The sequence below is a fragment of the Eleginops maclovinus genome, chromosome 10 (genome assembly GCF_036324505.1).
Source record: "Eleginops maclovinus isolate JMC-PN-2008 ecotype Puerto Natales chromosome 10, JC_Emac_rtc_rv5, whole genome shotgun sequence".
NCBI lineage: Eukaryota > Metazoa > Chordata > Actinopteri > Perciformes > Eleginopidae > Eleginops > Eleginops maclovinus.
In genome coordinates this window covers 15,000,096-15,016,091 of record NC_086358.1, presented here as the reverse complement: position 1 = coordinate 15,016,091, position 15,996 = coordinate 15,000,096, and the positions used below count along the sequence as shown (strand labels likewise).

Here is a 15,996-nt window from a genome sequence, read left to right as displayed (position 1 = left end):
TGGATGTTTTATTTAGTTTTCCACACTAACAGAAGGATTTCTCCAAACCACTTTTCGTCTCAACACTGTTGAAAGTAGTGCCACAAAATGTAGGATATATTTATTAACCTCTGAAGACATATTCATATAAAAGCACGAGCACAAAGGAAAGGACATAGTTTGTACAGCTTTCACTCTGAAATACATTTGCCTGTTGGAAACTGAGAACAATGTCAAAACAGGTGCAAAACTTTCAGATTATTAATCACAGAAAGCATTTTCTATAATTAGTTTTCCTTCCTGCAGGTAGTGGTTGTCAGGGAAATCAGTATGAATTACGTTGATGGGACACCTCCTTAATCCTATTCTCTTTTAGATATTGGTGAGGAAGCATACATACCTGTTTCAGTTATACACAATTAATAAAGTGCAATGAATGTGAAATGAAGAGAACATCGCTTTGAAAAGGGTCACATACTGCTCTATTGTGATGTTCCGTATGTAGAAAGAAGTGTTTTCCTACTGCAGTTAGTTTAGGAAAGACACGCAGGTTAATTCATCCCACTTCCCTACGTTTCCTGTGCGTGATGACATCACCTGCGTCAACAGGTCCCGCCTCTCCGTACGTCACTTTCTCAGTTGTGCAGTTGTTCTGTCAGCAGACCTTTCTGCCGAATTGCACTTGAACCGGAGTTTAAAAAAAATAAGCACAAAGATGACCGACCGGGTGAGTTTATTTAAAGCAAATATTATAATTTCAACACCACACGAACAGAAAACAGAATACTTAACCTAACGTAGACTTGAGGAACTAGAAGCTTTTTTTGTACACGTAAAGTGAGCCAGCACAGCACTTAGCCTGTGTGGCAGAATCAGATGTCATTCAAAACTTCGTAGGCAGCCCGGAAGTGGAATGGAGTATCTTATGACCACTGCTAGCATGTAGTGCTACAAGTGTTGTTCTAGATACCCTATAAGTTCATATAAGTATCAGTCACAAAGCAGCCATTCTCGCTAAAAGTTTGGTCATTATTTACTTTGATAAAACAAATGATGCTGTAAATACAGCTCCGTATGAAAGGCTAAACAAATAATTGCATGAAGGAAGTGTAGCTGCATTAAATGGGTTCAATGAACCAGAAGTGCAGTAAGATTAACCGAATTTGTGTTGAATAGCCAACTAACTACCTATAGCAGTGGCCATTTTTAAAGTAGCTGCAGTGTACATAAAGTCGCAGTGTTTTTAGAATGACTATGCCGCAGTCTGCGTATCCGTTCCAGGTTATTAGCCGTACACCCAGTGGTGTACAGTAACTAAGTACATTTACTCAAGTAATATACCTATGTCCAATTTTGAGGTACTTGTACTTTAGTGAAGTATTTCCAATTTATACTACTCTGTACATCTAATCAACTACAATTCAGAGGTACATATTGTACTTTTACTCCACAACATTGATGTAGTACCTTTAGTTACTTTGCTGATAGTGTAGACTGCAGCCAATCATTATTTTGGTTATTTTCTTGATGTATTGACTCATAGTTTGAAAAAAAAAACAAAAACGTAAGAAAAATTGTAAATAACTTCAGTTATTAATTTTATATCTGTACCCATAAGTCAATTAATCAATTGGATGATCCTCAGAAATATTAATAAATATATATTATATATTTTGTAAAGGTACATTTTCATGGCAAATGTGGATATTTCTAGCTTTTGTCTCTTGTATAAAAAAATACAGCGGATATTGAATTATCATATCATATATAATATTTCTGTTAGGACCACAGCACAACATCACTGGAAATCTGAAAATAATGAATCTGATACCAATTACACATTTGAATTACAGTTTGCAATTTGCATACATTTTTACAAGATTCTTGGTCAACACTTAATTCAAGATGTATTAAAATGCTCGTCAGCTTGACAAGTTAACATTTATTCACTTGTCAGTTTATTTTAATTTAACACTTGTTTTGTTTAAGTCCACCCTTCCTATTCCACTGCTATGCATCATCAATCTATAGTGAGAAAACAGTATTACAATGAACAATTATTGGTATTGTATATTCACATTAATTCATTTTGTTTATTCAAAACACAGTGTGAAGGGTTTTATGCCACAAATGTTTGCTTGTGGTTTCATAGTCTATTAGTGTTGCATTATCAAGTGGGGCTATTTGTAATAGACTCTTGGTTTCAAATAAAGGCTATGGTTAACTTTTAGTAAACATTTCATCACAGTGGATCTGGAAGTTGCTTTCTTCCCCATAGTTACAGGGATGCTGAGTCACCCAGCCAGTAGCTCATACTGGGTCTGACTGTTAACAGACAATATTTCAACAGTCTCAGGATGATATGCTGCAGTCTGTTGAGGAACACAGTGTGAGGCAATGTTAGAACATCACTCATGGGAGTGGCCGAGTTAGAAGAGCTTAACACTTTGAGGTTGTTTCATCCCCATTTCCTCAAAATTTGACAGTGTCATATAATCTGCGCAAGTGGGGTTAGGTTCACTTGTTTTCATAAAGAAGTGTGGTTGTGTAAAAGTATATAAGAAAATGACTCTAGGTAAATTATAACCACAGTTTACCTTTGCCAGATGAAGGTTCATAAGAATAAACTGCCTCCCATCTGAGAATTACCCAAAGTTTAAATAGTAGGCCTACCTGTAGTACTTGTAGAAATGCGCCAATATATGTGTTGGACAGAGGGGGAAAACAGGTATCAGGCAGACCATATGAGTAAAATCATTTAGACTATTGAACATTAATATCATGTAATAATGTACCAGGGATTCTTGAGATGAGGGACAAAACATGTCCGAGAGATAAAACTCATTGTAATTCTTAAAATGTGTTTAAAAAATGTCCAATAATTTGATTAAACAATAAAACAAGAACTTATTTATACCACAAAATGTGAATTAATGCTTTTTTACACATATATTTTATTTTACATCACCTAGTGTGCTGCCTGAACCCCAAAATACCCTTGTCCGAAAGCAAGTTCCATGACTTTACAATACTTAAATAATTGTTAAAATTAAAATAAAACAAACACAATAGCTACTGTGATCATGTATTTTAAGTAATTATTCAAACTATATAGAAATTTACAATTAAAAATATATATTTATGTACTTTTTACGTGATTGAAATCGCGTCCGGAGTTTCTGTCAACACCATAAGATTTTTCTAAAAATGCAAAAAAACAGCCATTATATTGGCCAACTCGTACTCTAAGGACCCCTTTTCCACTTGCTGTTTGGTGGACATGCCATGAGGCCACTGCTCTGGTAAGTAAATATTTCTCATATTTTTCCTTAATTATCTTCTTTTACAAAACCAGCTATGTCACAACCATAGAGTGTCAACACCATGGTCGATAAAATTCAAGGTTTATGTGATTTTATCAAGAAATAAAAGTTTAATCTAACGTTATTGTTGAGGCCACTAGCAGCTAGTGATAAACAAGATGGGGCGGTGGTGGCGAAGTCCATAGGGGCTTGGCCTGGGAACTGGAAGGTCACCAGTTCAAGTCCCCGAAAGACCAAGTGCCACCGTGGTGTCCCTGAGCAAGACACTGGTTACCTACACTGCTCCCCGGGCGCCGTACATAATGGCAGCCCACTGCTCCTAACACTAGGATGGGTTAAATGCAGAGACCGCATTTCGTTGTCCTAGTACTTGTACTCTGTGCAATGACAATAAAGTTGAATCTTCATCTTCATCTTCAAGATGGCTTCTGCAAAGAAATCACATGTTATGATGAAAAATTGAAGATATCGTCAACTCCGTAAGACTCCATCAGACGTCAACTCCGTAAGAAATGTTGTCTTATGGAGTTGACCACTTACCTTATGGTGTTGACCAATGGGATTTAAATGTATCATTTGCCCATTTAATTCAATTTTATACATTAATCATGTAGTTGTATTACTTCCTATTTTAATAATATATCTTCTGTGCATTTAACATTTAATGAATATCATCATTTCTGTTGTAATGCTGAATTCAGTCTGTATGTAGTCTGTGTGTGTGTGTGTGTGTGTGTGTGTGTGTGTGTGTGTGTGTGTGTGTGTGTGTGTGTGTGTGTGTGTGTGTGTGTGTGTGTGTGTGTGTGTGTGTGTGTGTGTGTGTGTGTGTGTGTGTGTGTGTGTGTGTGTGTGTGTGTGTGTGTGTGTGTGTGTGTGTGTGTGTGTGTGTGTGTGTGTGTGTACACTGTGTCTGTGTGTGTGTGTGTGTACACTGTGTCTGTGTGTGTACACTGTGTGTGTACACTGTGTGTGTGTGTGTGTGTGTGTGTGTGTGTGTGTGTGTGTGTCTTCATTATGTAATAAGTTAAGTAAGTTATAATACAATACACGTTATCTTCTCCTCTTAAGGTACTTACATAATGAAGAAACTGGAAAAGGTGCAGAAAGACAAGGACAAGCTTAGGAAGAGATTGAAACGCGGGAAGTTAGATTCATGTCAAAGCACAGAAGATTCACCTCGGACCCAAACACAGTCTATGCTTCAAGGAAGCAAACTCAGAAACCCTTTAATCAGGAAAACACTACTCTTCCACCATGTTTTGAGTAAAGCGCTAAACAAAAATGTACACCACACCCAGAGAAGAGACAAGCTCACACCACGGCATCCACACACCACATTGTCTGGCAAAATCCTCAAAAAGTATCGCCTGATGCATCAGGTTCGTGAATTTGGCCTTAGCTAAAAAACACTCAGAGAAAACACACCAATCCAAAGAAAGCCCAGTTACCTCCAGACAATCTCCTCAGTGGTTCACACATTTTTTGAAAACAATTCAAGAATCACGACAGACAAGCAAGACACCATCACAAGAAAAAAAGTGAAACGTCAAAGGATGGTAATGACAGACACAATGCAGAATCTCCACCAGTCATATACTGAGCAAAACCCCAGCATTCGCCTGAGTTATTCCTCTTTCTGTGCACTACGTCCCTTCTACATAACACCACCCAAAACCTCAGATCGAAACACTTGTCAGTGCCAGATCCATGAAAACGCCACGCTCATGCTTGATGTTTTGAAATCTTTCCAGGCTGTGTCAACCAGCAAGCTTAAAGAGAGTTTTCAGCTTGTCTGTTGTTCTCCACCAAGTGAATCGTGTCTATTGCGCACCTGTGCAAGATGCCTTCACAAATCATCAAGTCTGCCTTTAGAGCAAGGGAAAACAAAAGTGGACTGGAAGCAGTGGGAACGGGTCGAAGAGAAAACAGAGGATGGAGTTCACTTTCATACCAGACTACAGAAACGTACGGGTACTCTGTCGGAGCTGATGGATCTCTACCAAGACAAATTAAGAAACGAAACAACCACCCATGTCCATCTTGTTCAAAATCAATCCAAAGAGTACCGAAACATGATTGAAAATTGCAATGAAAGAACAGTGATTGTGCATATCGATTTCTCTGAAGCATGGAAATGCAAATACAGCTCCGAAGTACAATCCTGCCACTATGGCCAAAATCTCCCACTGATAACGCTCCATACAGGCATGTTTTACACCAAGCAAGAAAAACAAGCTTTTTGCACAATTTCCGAGTCCAAGCGCCAAGACGCAGCAGCAATATGGACCTACATGGATGAAGTTCTGAAGGACATTCATACCAGATTCCCCCACATTGACACAATTCACTTTTGGTCTGATGGTCCAAGTAAACAATACAAAAATAAAAAGAACTTTCTCCTCCTCTCCACCATCCCTCCTCGACTGGGGTTCAACAATGTAACATGGAACTTCTTCCCTACATCCCACGGAAAGGGCGCCCCGGATGGTATTGGGGCAACAGTTAAGCGGTGTGCTGACAGAATGGTTCTTGGAGGAGTGGACATCGTCAATGGCATGACTTTTCATCAGCTTGTGTCCAGCAGGCTAAGTGGAGTCCACCTACACTATGTCAGCACTGATGATTTCCTGGCTTATGATGCTGTCCTCCCCAAGTCCCTACGACCCATCTCAGGAACAAGAAAGGTTCATCAAGTGGTAGCTCGGGGCAATACCATCTACTGTAGGCATAGTTCATGCTTTTGTAATGAGCCACAAATCTGCCGCTGTTTTAATCCAGTTGCACACCACCACAATCCAGTTGCACACCACACCACACCACACACACCACAGCATGCAGATGAGCATCGGGCTGTTCAGAGTCCTCTTGCCATGTTAGTGGAGGCAATGGAGGAGGAGCCGACCAGAGCACCTGAGGGCTTAATGTCAGCAGTGGGGCCGAGTGACATCAACACAGAGGATTGGCTTGCTGTGGTTTATGACTACAATTGGTGGTTGGCTAAAGTGCTTAAAACAGATCAAGAACAAGGGGATGTTCAAGTGGATTTTTTCCACCCTCATGGGCCATGTAGTCGTTTCCAAAGGAAACAAGGGTGCCAGGATGTCTGCTATGTTCCATCTACTGACATCATAGTCAAAATTCACCCATCATTACCAGTCCGCACAAGCCGCACAAGGGATATCTACCAGCTCTCCTCAGAGGTCATGGACTTCCTAGATGAGGACCTTTTCAATCGGTTGTTGCCAGGTGTTTAAATTCATGCCATGATATAAGATGAGTTCAAGATTTACAGAGAATTTTCCATTTCCAAAGGCTGAATTAATGAATATTCTTAGTGTTTTTCTCCATGATCTGTAAATTTGATGAGTTTATGGACTGTTCAAGAGATCTGATATGAGTTTATGGACTGTTCAAAAGATCCAATATGAGTTTATGGACTGTTCAATAGATCAGATATGAGTTTATGGACTTTTCAAGAGATCCGATATGCCTACTGCCAAGTTCCTGTTTTTAAAGTGGGTGTGAGTGCAAAAATAACGATTGATATTAAATGGCCTTTTATCCTGAAATGTTACAGTTGAAAAGTTGAGTTTTTGAAGTTCAATGGCCATGTTAAATGAAGTTATCTCCAGTTCTCTTCTAATTCGTCAACACCGTAAGATGTGCGTCAACACCGTAAACAGCTGGTCAACTCCATAAGATGAGTTTTCTGTTCATTTTTGTTTTTAAAAAGATATTTTATTACATTTTCTCACATTATCTCAACAAAAGCACTGCATTTCCTAAATAAATGTGTAATTTCTGTATTGCTGACTAACATTGTTTGTTTTTGAGATTAAAAAATAAATGTGAACATGTATATTTCCCCAGTTATAATAATTGGCAGCTTGATAATATATATATTTTAAAGTAATAGTATTAGTTTAAAAACATGGATTGAATAACACAGATTAAAATAACCTCCAGTAGTCAAAATAACTGCAATAAGTTTATTCAAAATACATATTTCTATGTTTCTTTGTGTCTTACGGTGTTGACAAAATCCCAGGCTTGTCCAGCAAACATGAAAAAAATGTTTAAAATGTTAAACCTGGGAGATTGTATTTCAACAGCATCAAAAGGCCAGCACCTGGGACAAATATAATATATAGATATATTTTGGAAAAATCAACATTTTATTTTTAGAAATTAAAAACCCATTTTGTCCCTTGTCTCAAGAATCCCTGGTACTAGTAGAAACCAAATATGTATGTAAATACAAAATTGCATACTACTTCCCTTTAATTGTCTCTATTGGAAGCGTGTGCCACAGTCCCACGTGCAATTATCCGTTTTATGCCAAACTGAGATTTTGAGATAGGAAAAAAGGGCACAAAATTGGATATCGCTGAAATTATCATAAGCTGAAAAATATTACTCGCCATACACTTGATTGTATCACTTTTATATGCTTGATAAAGCTGAGGAAATAAATCAATTGTAATTCAATATGTCCACTGTCTGCAGCACATAATGGTTGCTCTACACAAGCTGGGTTGAATTTCCCAGATCCAATTGTTCCACGTTATTGACCATCCCTGCGGTTCATTGAAATGTATAGAAAAGACAAAAGGGACCTTTTTTTGTACGTTTGAAACACATTTATTCACTCTATTCAAGCAAATACAATGGCTGTACACCACTCGGACATTACCAATGAAAGCCCGTAGAATAAATCACCAATACACAGAGGAGTTTACCCTCGACACACAGGCACTTGACATTTAAAAAAAAAACTGAGTTAGCATTTAGGCATCATCAGACCTTGCTGGAAGTTTCCTGAGTGCTTACGGTCTCAAGAGGCTTTAGCTGTGTAAAGAGATCACCATAGCAACGTGCATGTAATGGAGGTTTTGTAAGGATGAGCTCTATGCAGGAGGGGAGTGGGAGCAAAGTCACAACAGTTTTCCATCACAGTCCAAAATAGGGTGCTGTAGGGACGGTGTATTTCTGTAAGTTAGCATCACCTCGGGTCCATCAACAAAAAGCCAATAGGATTATTTAATTGGCTTTAGAGTCATGTGGAAAAGATCACCGTTGCATTGATGAGCGATTAAAACATGTGAGGCCTTTAATTATTGTGCAACTGAAGTATAAATGCAATCAACAGAAGTCAAAAGCTAACGCTAAAAATGAACTACAGTATGCTCGCAGGACTTCAATGTAAACACCACTCATTTTTCAATTGAGGAAATAGCTTAAATTCAGGAGTGTGTTCCTGATGTGTTTTTTATCTCTTAGAACAACTCTTGTCATGTCTTGAGCTTGTATGAACCACAGACCTCATTTTAAAGATCTTACCTAAAACCTTTTCAAATAAAAATGATACTTCAAAACAAGAGAACAGGAAGTGCAAAAGAATGCTGGCTCATTTCCAGGTTTATGCAAAACAGTATTTAGCTTCTTTTAACCAAACAGTGTTATCATATCATTGCTATTTAGTTGAAAGAAAAATAGTTTTAAATGTCTTATTTTATACTTGCTAAATTTGAAGGCTTGACTTGCTAAATCCTTCAAATACAGCCAACACATGCTACCTCCCCAGTGGAGTCTCTGTTAAATTTTTCTCTGCTCTCTTTTTAGTTTATGCAAGCGGCTCGATGCCCTACAGACGAGCTGTCGCTGACCAACTGTGCCGTCATCAATGACAAGGAGCCTCAGTTCGAACAGTGAGTAGGAACATCTGGAAGAACAGAAACATCTGGGTTGCTAGCTCTGTATCACTTTTAACCCTTTGTTCTGTTTTTGTCTCGATACAGGCATGTGACTGTGCGCAATGTAGCCCACATGTACGTGTTCACCTTGAGGAAGCATCCCAGTGTTAACGCCGGGACCATCGCCTTCAGCCTGCCACAGGTACGCTTCACTCTTTAATAGCAGAATGCGGCCTGCCACATGCTCTCCATGATTACCGTGTTGTCTGAGGGTGGCTGTGCGTCGCTGCTAAACTCTATTCCGCTGAATGAATCTAAAATATATCGATTTTTTTGGGGGAAAAAGAATAACAATCATTATTTTTGACATACTGTAGCTAACCTCTAATCTTCAATTGCTGATGTTTCTGTCTACTTTACATTTTTTTGTGAGGGATTTTCCTTAAAAAAGCACCGTTGAACTCTTGAGTTGAAGTCTATTATCAGCCTGCAAACATTGTATTATCTTTGTGTTTTAAAACATGCTCTCTTGTGTTTTGCTTTGCGCTTCTTGCTCGGACCTCTCTGTTTGTCTCATTCTGTCTGGTACTGCTTCTTCTTTTTTTGCCTTGCCTTTCTCTTCCTGCTCTTCCGCCAGCTTTAAGGCAGCCACAACGGCACACAGGTACTACTGTAACCTCCTCACAACGGTCTTATTTTACCACAAGAATTCAATAAACACTATCTACAGTATTAATTGGCTTATAATTTCACATGTCTTGTGTGAGAAGTTAGTGTACAGGCGGATAAAGATGTGTTGTAAAATAAGACCAGAGGAACGTTGCACTGATGTCTCTGAAACAAGTCAAGTATTAAGTATAGCTTAAATGTTCTGTACACTGTAGTCTCCTTATTTATGGCAAAATGGTAAACAATTGCCCTATTTCTGTTGCAATAATATGTCCTAATATAAATGGAAAAAGACAAGACATGGTACTAAATGAGTCACTTGCTTTTCTTCTTTACAGAGAAAATGGGCCGGCCTATCCATTGGACAAGAGGTTAAAGGTAGGCTTCATGTTTATAGCATAAAACAACTCATTTCTAGACTATTCCTATCCCAAACAAATCACACAAAAAGACCAAAACCAGCAACGAAGCTTCGCTGTTGATAAGCCACACCTTTATTCCTTTATTACCATGAGCACACACTGTAGTTTACTCAATGCTACATACTCTGTCATGCTTCGATAAAGTGTCCCTACTCGAGCATCAAATGCAGACATATCCAGGAACTTTTTCCCCACAGACAAACACTATTTCTTTAGGTTTCAGAAACACCACCAAAAACGTTGCTAAAAACTACAGTGACCAGGTGTTTTAGAAAATAACAGAGCCTTTATAAATGGGGATAATGTTTCTTTTTTGACGCACAATTTGCAGTTTGCACTAATGCTCTTAGAGCTGGGTACCAATGATAAGAATTGGGAGACGGACTGTTGGTTTTTATGGAATTGACTCACAATAAGAAAAATGTTAAATAACAATATACATTTTCTTTCTTTATGATAAAAACCTAATGTATGTTACTAGTTGCTGTTGGTAACAGGGTATCCTTGCCTCACAGACTTCTGATTGTTCAACCACAATCTTTCAGCCTTTTGTAATGCCTGTCATTTATTTGTCATCTTTCCATGAGACGGTCTTTCTCTTTTATCACAAAATATCTTTTGAGTCGCAGACACCTGGCTGCAGTAGAAACATTATATATCAACCCTTTCTCTCAGACTACTATTTGAGTGACTTTAAAGTCTGCAGTATGTCTCTGCCGGTGAAACATCTCACCGTGCTGACTTGTGACAGTCATCTCCCTCACATTACTAATTAAACGCTGGCTTTAGGGGTTTGAGCTTTTATTCAGGTGTCATGAGCGGTGGATTTAACATGATTGACCCAGCGCAGGGAGAGACGGTACATCAATATGAGCAGGTGGTGTCACCGCACATCTGGCCAGCATCCAGAGAAAGAGAAGATGATGTTCTTTGATGAAATATTTTCACTCCGCTCCCTTAGGCCAAACGATGCCCAAAATGATGGGCGCTATTATGATACTGTCTGCATATCAGCAGTGAAAGGGAGGAATGAAAATATAATCCACTGAGGGAGAAAGCCTCATGGTACCTTTTATCTTTTTTGACATGGTCTTAAAAAAAGCCATGGCCCTTTTTTTATTATGTGATCAAAGGAACACATGTCTCTTTCAGTATAAATGAAGCACATCAGAATATCTGACATTACATTTATAGAACCTTTATAGCAGTGTCTCCTGCTAACAAGATTAATGAAGCATTGTATTGTAAGGCTTATTTTCCTCATAGCTGGCAACAGTGGATAAATCATGCTAATCTAGAGACAAGCCACTTGCAGTATATCTTGTTTTCATAATGAGGCGCTGGCGAACACATGCAGACAATTTGAATGGGGCTACACAAATCATGGCAAGTACAAGAACTGCCAGTTGTGTTGTTGATTTAGTTTTTCAGTAAAAGGATGAAGAACTCGCTTTATGATGCCCGCTAATAAGGCTTTAATTGATTAAGTAACCATATGTAGTAATGAGCGACACACTGCTGTCTATTTAGTGTCTAATTAAACATAATCATACCATAAATATAAAAGAAAATCTGTGTGATGTTCAGTAGGAATGGTCGTTAACTGCTTTTTGAAGCAATGAAGTAAACTTTTTGGAAATGGTTTTCTGTTTCCCTGCATTTAAGTCTGTTAAAAGACTTCTGCGACATCTGCTGGCAAAACCACTGGGATTGCATATTGTGCGGATGGATCAATGTGAAAGAGTTTCAGTCAGAATACAAGTGTGGTTTGTACAGGAAAGCTGGTAATATTGAGTAGTTTTGAAATACGGTGGTAAATTGACAGGAACAAGAATTAAAGGAGCACCTCTAGAGATGTGACAGGTGTTATTTGCTGTTTAAAAATGTGTTTTGTGTTCAAATATTCTAATGTTGAATATAAACACATTTATTTAAAAGCTGCAGATTGCACAAGATCAAGTGTTAATGTATGAAAATAGTGAACAATATTTTGAGGATATTTCAACTTTACCTAATGCCATGTTCAAATATAGAGCTATAGAACTATAGAGTTAATATTTTTCAGCACATATTGATCAAATTTATCAAAATGCGGCTTTGAATTCAATTCGACAGCAGGTAAAAGGAAGTTGTATTCTCATGAAAACCTAAAGGAAAGAACGGTGTGAACTGCTGGCCTCTGAAGAGGACTCATTAACCTTCAGTAATAATCCAGATGTTGCTGTTTAAATGATAAATGTTTAACTCACCATCTATTATGTTTTTCATCCCCTTGTAGTAACAAACTACAAGTTTGACAAGTCCAAACAGTGTATAAGCACCATGACGGTGGAAATTGACTTCCTGCAGAAGAAGAATGTGGACAGCAACCCCTACGACTCTGACAACATGGCCTGCGAGTTCATCCAGCACTTCAACAACCAGGCCTTCAGTGTCGGCCAGCAGGTGCCTGGGGCTTTAAGGGGATAATAACGTGCCGCCTAAATATTCATCAACACTGGACATGCTCTTATATAGTTATACTTTTGGGGAAGTACTGACAACAGTTTTGTCGCTGTCAGATGACTTTAGGATCAAGTGTTGTATTTGCTTGGGTTTGAGTTCTAGCATTGTTTTGTTCATTTACTTTATGTCCCAATACAATAGTACCACTTCGTTCTATTTTTCTTCTGTCTTGATCTCATATGGACTCTAAATGTTGTTGTTTTTTATTTTCCAGCTGGTGTTTAGTTTCTGTGATAAGCTGTTTGGCTTGCTGATAAAGGATATTGAGGCCATGGACCCCAGCATCCTGAAAGGAGAGAATGGGTCTGGCAAGAAACCAAAGGTATTTGGGGGAACAAAGCGTCCCTTCCCGATGATGCTCTTGATATTACTTACCATTCAATGCCTAAATACATAGCATAACATCTTTAACACAATTCAAACACCCTGCAGTTGAATTTCTGAGTGTGGCAGTTGGATGTTACTTGGATTTCTGTGTGTGTGTGTGTGTGTGTGTGTGTGTGTGTGTGTGTGTGTGTGTGTGTGTGTGACTGCTTATTGTACTATGTCCCAAGCATTAATGCTGTTTATCGTTTCTCTCCCCAGATTGAGATTGGTTTGTTGCTAGGTAACAGTCAGGTGATTTTCGAGAAGTCAGAGACCTCATCCATGACCCTGGTTGGTAAGTATCAACAACATATTTTTGTAATACTTTATTGAAATGTTCTTTAATCATCTTCCAGGCAATGTTTTATTTTATAATCCACTATGCACCCTTTTATAATTTGTGCACAGGTTAAATGAATATATAATAGATTTATTAGGCAAGACTAAACCAAACAAACAAATACGTTTTAACAATACTCAGAAACTTGCAATAGAAATATAGAAATCTTTGAATCTCTTGCGGTTATAATCTTCATCTTACAGCTTGTGCAAATGTTAATTCAGCCCCTAAAGCTGACATTAAGCTAGAAGATAGTGCGTTTCTGAAGTCTCTGCAAACCTCACACTTATTTATGAAATAGAAAAGTGTATTTTTACATTGGCTGCAGGGCGATTCTCAAGAAAATCACAAGGGGGCGCTCTCTGCCCTTTTTTCCCTCTCCCATTTTCCGAGTGGCTCCATAGTGAAGTCCACCTGATGGGCAGTCCACCTTCACATCAATGTTTGAAATGGAATAAGGTTCTGTCTTTATGAATATTATAACAATCCATTGAAAGATTGAACCTTGAACTTACCTTGTGTGAAAGACAAAGTTCCAACAGTGTCTTTCAATGCACCAAATGAATGTGTCAGCGAACAATCCTTTTTGCACTCTAGTGTCTGTTCGTTTAAAGAACATTTTAAAATCAGACAAGATTTTCTAGTTGGCTTTTTGCTCCAAAGTTTCACATTTTGGGCAAAATGTTCTTTTATTTTGTGTCCCCCCTCCAGGTAAAGCTAAGGCCCGAGGGTCTCGCCAGGCCATCATCAGCCCAGACTGGAACTTTGAGAGGATGGGTATCGGCGGCCTCGACAAAGAGTTTTCTGACATCTTCCGTCGAGCGTTCGCCTCCAGAGTCTTCCCTCCAGACATAGTGGAACAGATGGGTGAGTTTCCCTCGTTTCTGTACAACCAGCCATCACTTATTTATCTGTTTGTGCCTGTTCTGCCTCATCTCAAAGTCACCATGGAAGTCAGACGATGATTATACAAGGCTGTCATGGTGATTTTCAAATCTTCATCCATGACTGTGAGGTAATCAGAATCAGGTAGGGGGGGGGATTTGCTTTCGTGAGAGTTGTTCCATTTTAAAATGAATAAATAGAGAAAAATAAAATCTAATGTAATTTATTAAATGTTTTAACATAAGAAGTAAGAATGTGGAATAAAGGGATTAAATAATATACAGTATGTGAGCATGATACATTTAAATAATAGTATAATGGGGGTATAATAATAGGGGTTGTGTATTGGCAAATATCTGGTGAAATGATAGGGGTTAATATTCAATATATTGCGTTACTATAAGCAAGGCCATATATTGCTTTTTTTTATAATCTAATTTTAGGAAACCTGTCATAGTATAAAGAACACACCTCCATATGCATAAAATCTGAGTAAAAATGTTTCCTTTTTTTGCATTTTTTTACCAGTCACTGGAATACCCAACATAAAAAAGCAATTCAAATATACAAAGCATATTTTTGAGAATTGATATAGTTTCACAAAACATAATACACCTCTAAGAGGAAAAAATGTTTATTTTTAATTTTGGGGTGACCTTACTCTTTAGGTACAAAACTAATGTATAATTGATGTGGTTATTACCTCAGCATGCTTTTTTATAACAGCTGCAAGGAGCAGAGCAACCACACAGTAGTTAAGTTGTGAGAAACACTGTTGTCTCTTCACAAGATTAGTTATACCTGCCAACAAAATAATCACTGTTTTCAGTTATTATATTTAGCTTGTGGTTAATCCTTCCACCAACATTACGGCAAACCAAACTATGAATTATTACTTTAAGGAGTGAATCTTTGCCCGAATCAGTGAAACTCAACAAGCAACAATAGGCAGATTGTTGTCACTCGACCATAAGTAAAAACCCTGCCGGTGATCCCTGCTCATACTCATTAATAGTTCTTTGACAGCTGTCAGATTACTGTGGTGATTCACTTTGCGAAGTCCGTCAGGTAGTCTTCTTTGTGACTCATACACACAAAAAACCCTCCTTTCCCACACAGACAATCACATCTGTTCTAATCCTTGCTCCTAAAGTCTTGTGAAAACCTGTTGTAAAGACTTCTGAGCTTGGCAAACACACACACACACACACACACACACACACACACACACACACACACACACACACACACACACACACACACACTACTTAAATCTGGTGCACATACACACAGCGCCCGGGGCCTGTGGCAGCGTCCAGCAGTGTGTGAGCTGACCTTTAGCCGGCCGCTTGTGTGCAGCAGTCGGCCTTTGGCTGTGGCCAGCTGGCTGCTGTAATGAGATGGCATGCCCTGATATAGCGTCCAGCTAAAGGTAAAGCTGTAATTGGCGGGCGGGGGGGAACGGGTGCTGACGGAGAGGTGGCGTGCGTGTGTGTATGCTGCACATTTCGCGTGTGCGGCGGAGCAAACGTTTTGAGAGCTTCACCTTGTCTCCCCTTTGCTCCCCAGAGAGGTGAAGCAGACAGACAGAAGCTTCAGTGCTTTCTCTCCCAAACACAACCACATATCTTTTAGCCCACCTCCACCCCCACCTGTCTGTCATCCTGCCTGCTTCTCCTTCAGCAGGCCCAAATGGCAGCTCAGATAGCTATCTTGGGCCTCGCAATTAGTCTGGGCTAAATGTCATTAAAGCAGGTGCAAAAGGCCATTAACAGACCTACACTGTGAAGTTATTTGAGTGGAGAGCTTGATCT

General features: G+C 38.8%; 1 protein-coding gene across 2 annotated transcripts in view; it reads left to right on the top strand.

Annotated features, from left to right (window-relative positions):
• The first annotated feature begins 588 nt into the window (after positions 1–588).
• Positions 589–15,996, top strand: part of LOC134870805 (vesicle-fusing ATPase-like) — a 41,922-nt gene continuing 26,514 nt past the window's right edge. For both annotated transcript variants that reach the window (XM_063893234.1, XM_063893233.1), the window contains exons 1-8: positions 589–706; positions 8,925–9,010; positions 9,101–9,197; positions 10,003–10,042; positions 12,365–12,531; positions 12,806–12,913; positions 13,177–13,252; positions 14,009–14,164. In XM_063893234.1, coding sequence (XP_063749304.1) covers positions 695–706; positions 8,925–9,010; positions 9,101–9,197; positions 10,003–10,042; positions 12,365–12,531; positions 12,806–12,913; positions 13,177–13,252; positions 14,009–14,164 — 742 coding nt within the window. In that variant the 5' untranslated portion in view covers positions 589–694. The remainder of the gene's footprint in view (positions 707–8,924; positions 9,011–9,100; positions 9,198–10,002; positions 10,043–12,364; positions 12,532–12,805; positions 12,914–13,176; positions 13,253–14,008; positions 14,165–15,996) is intronic.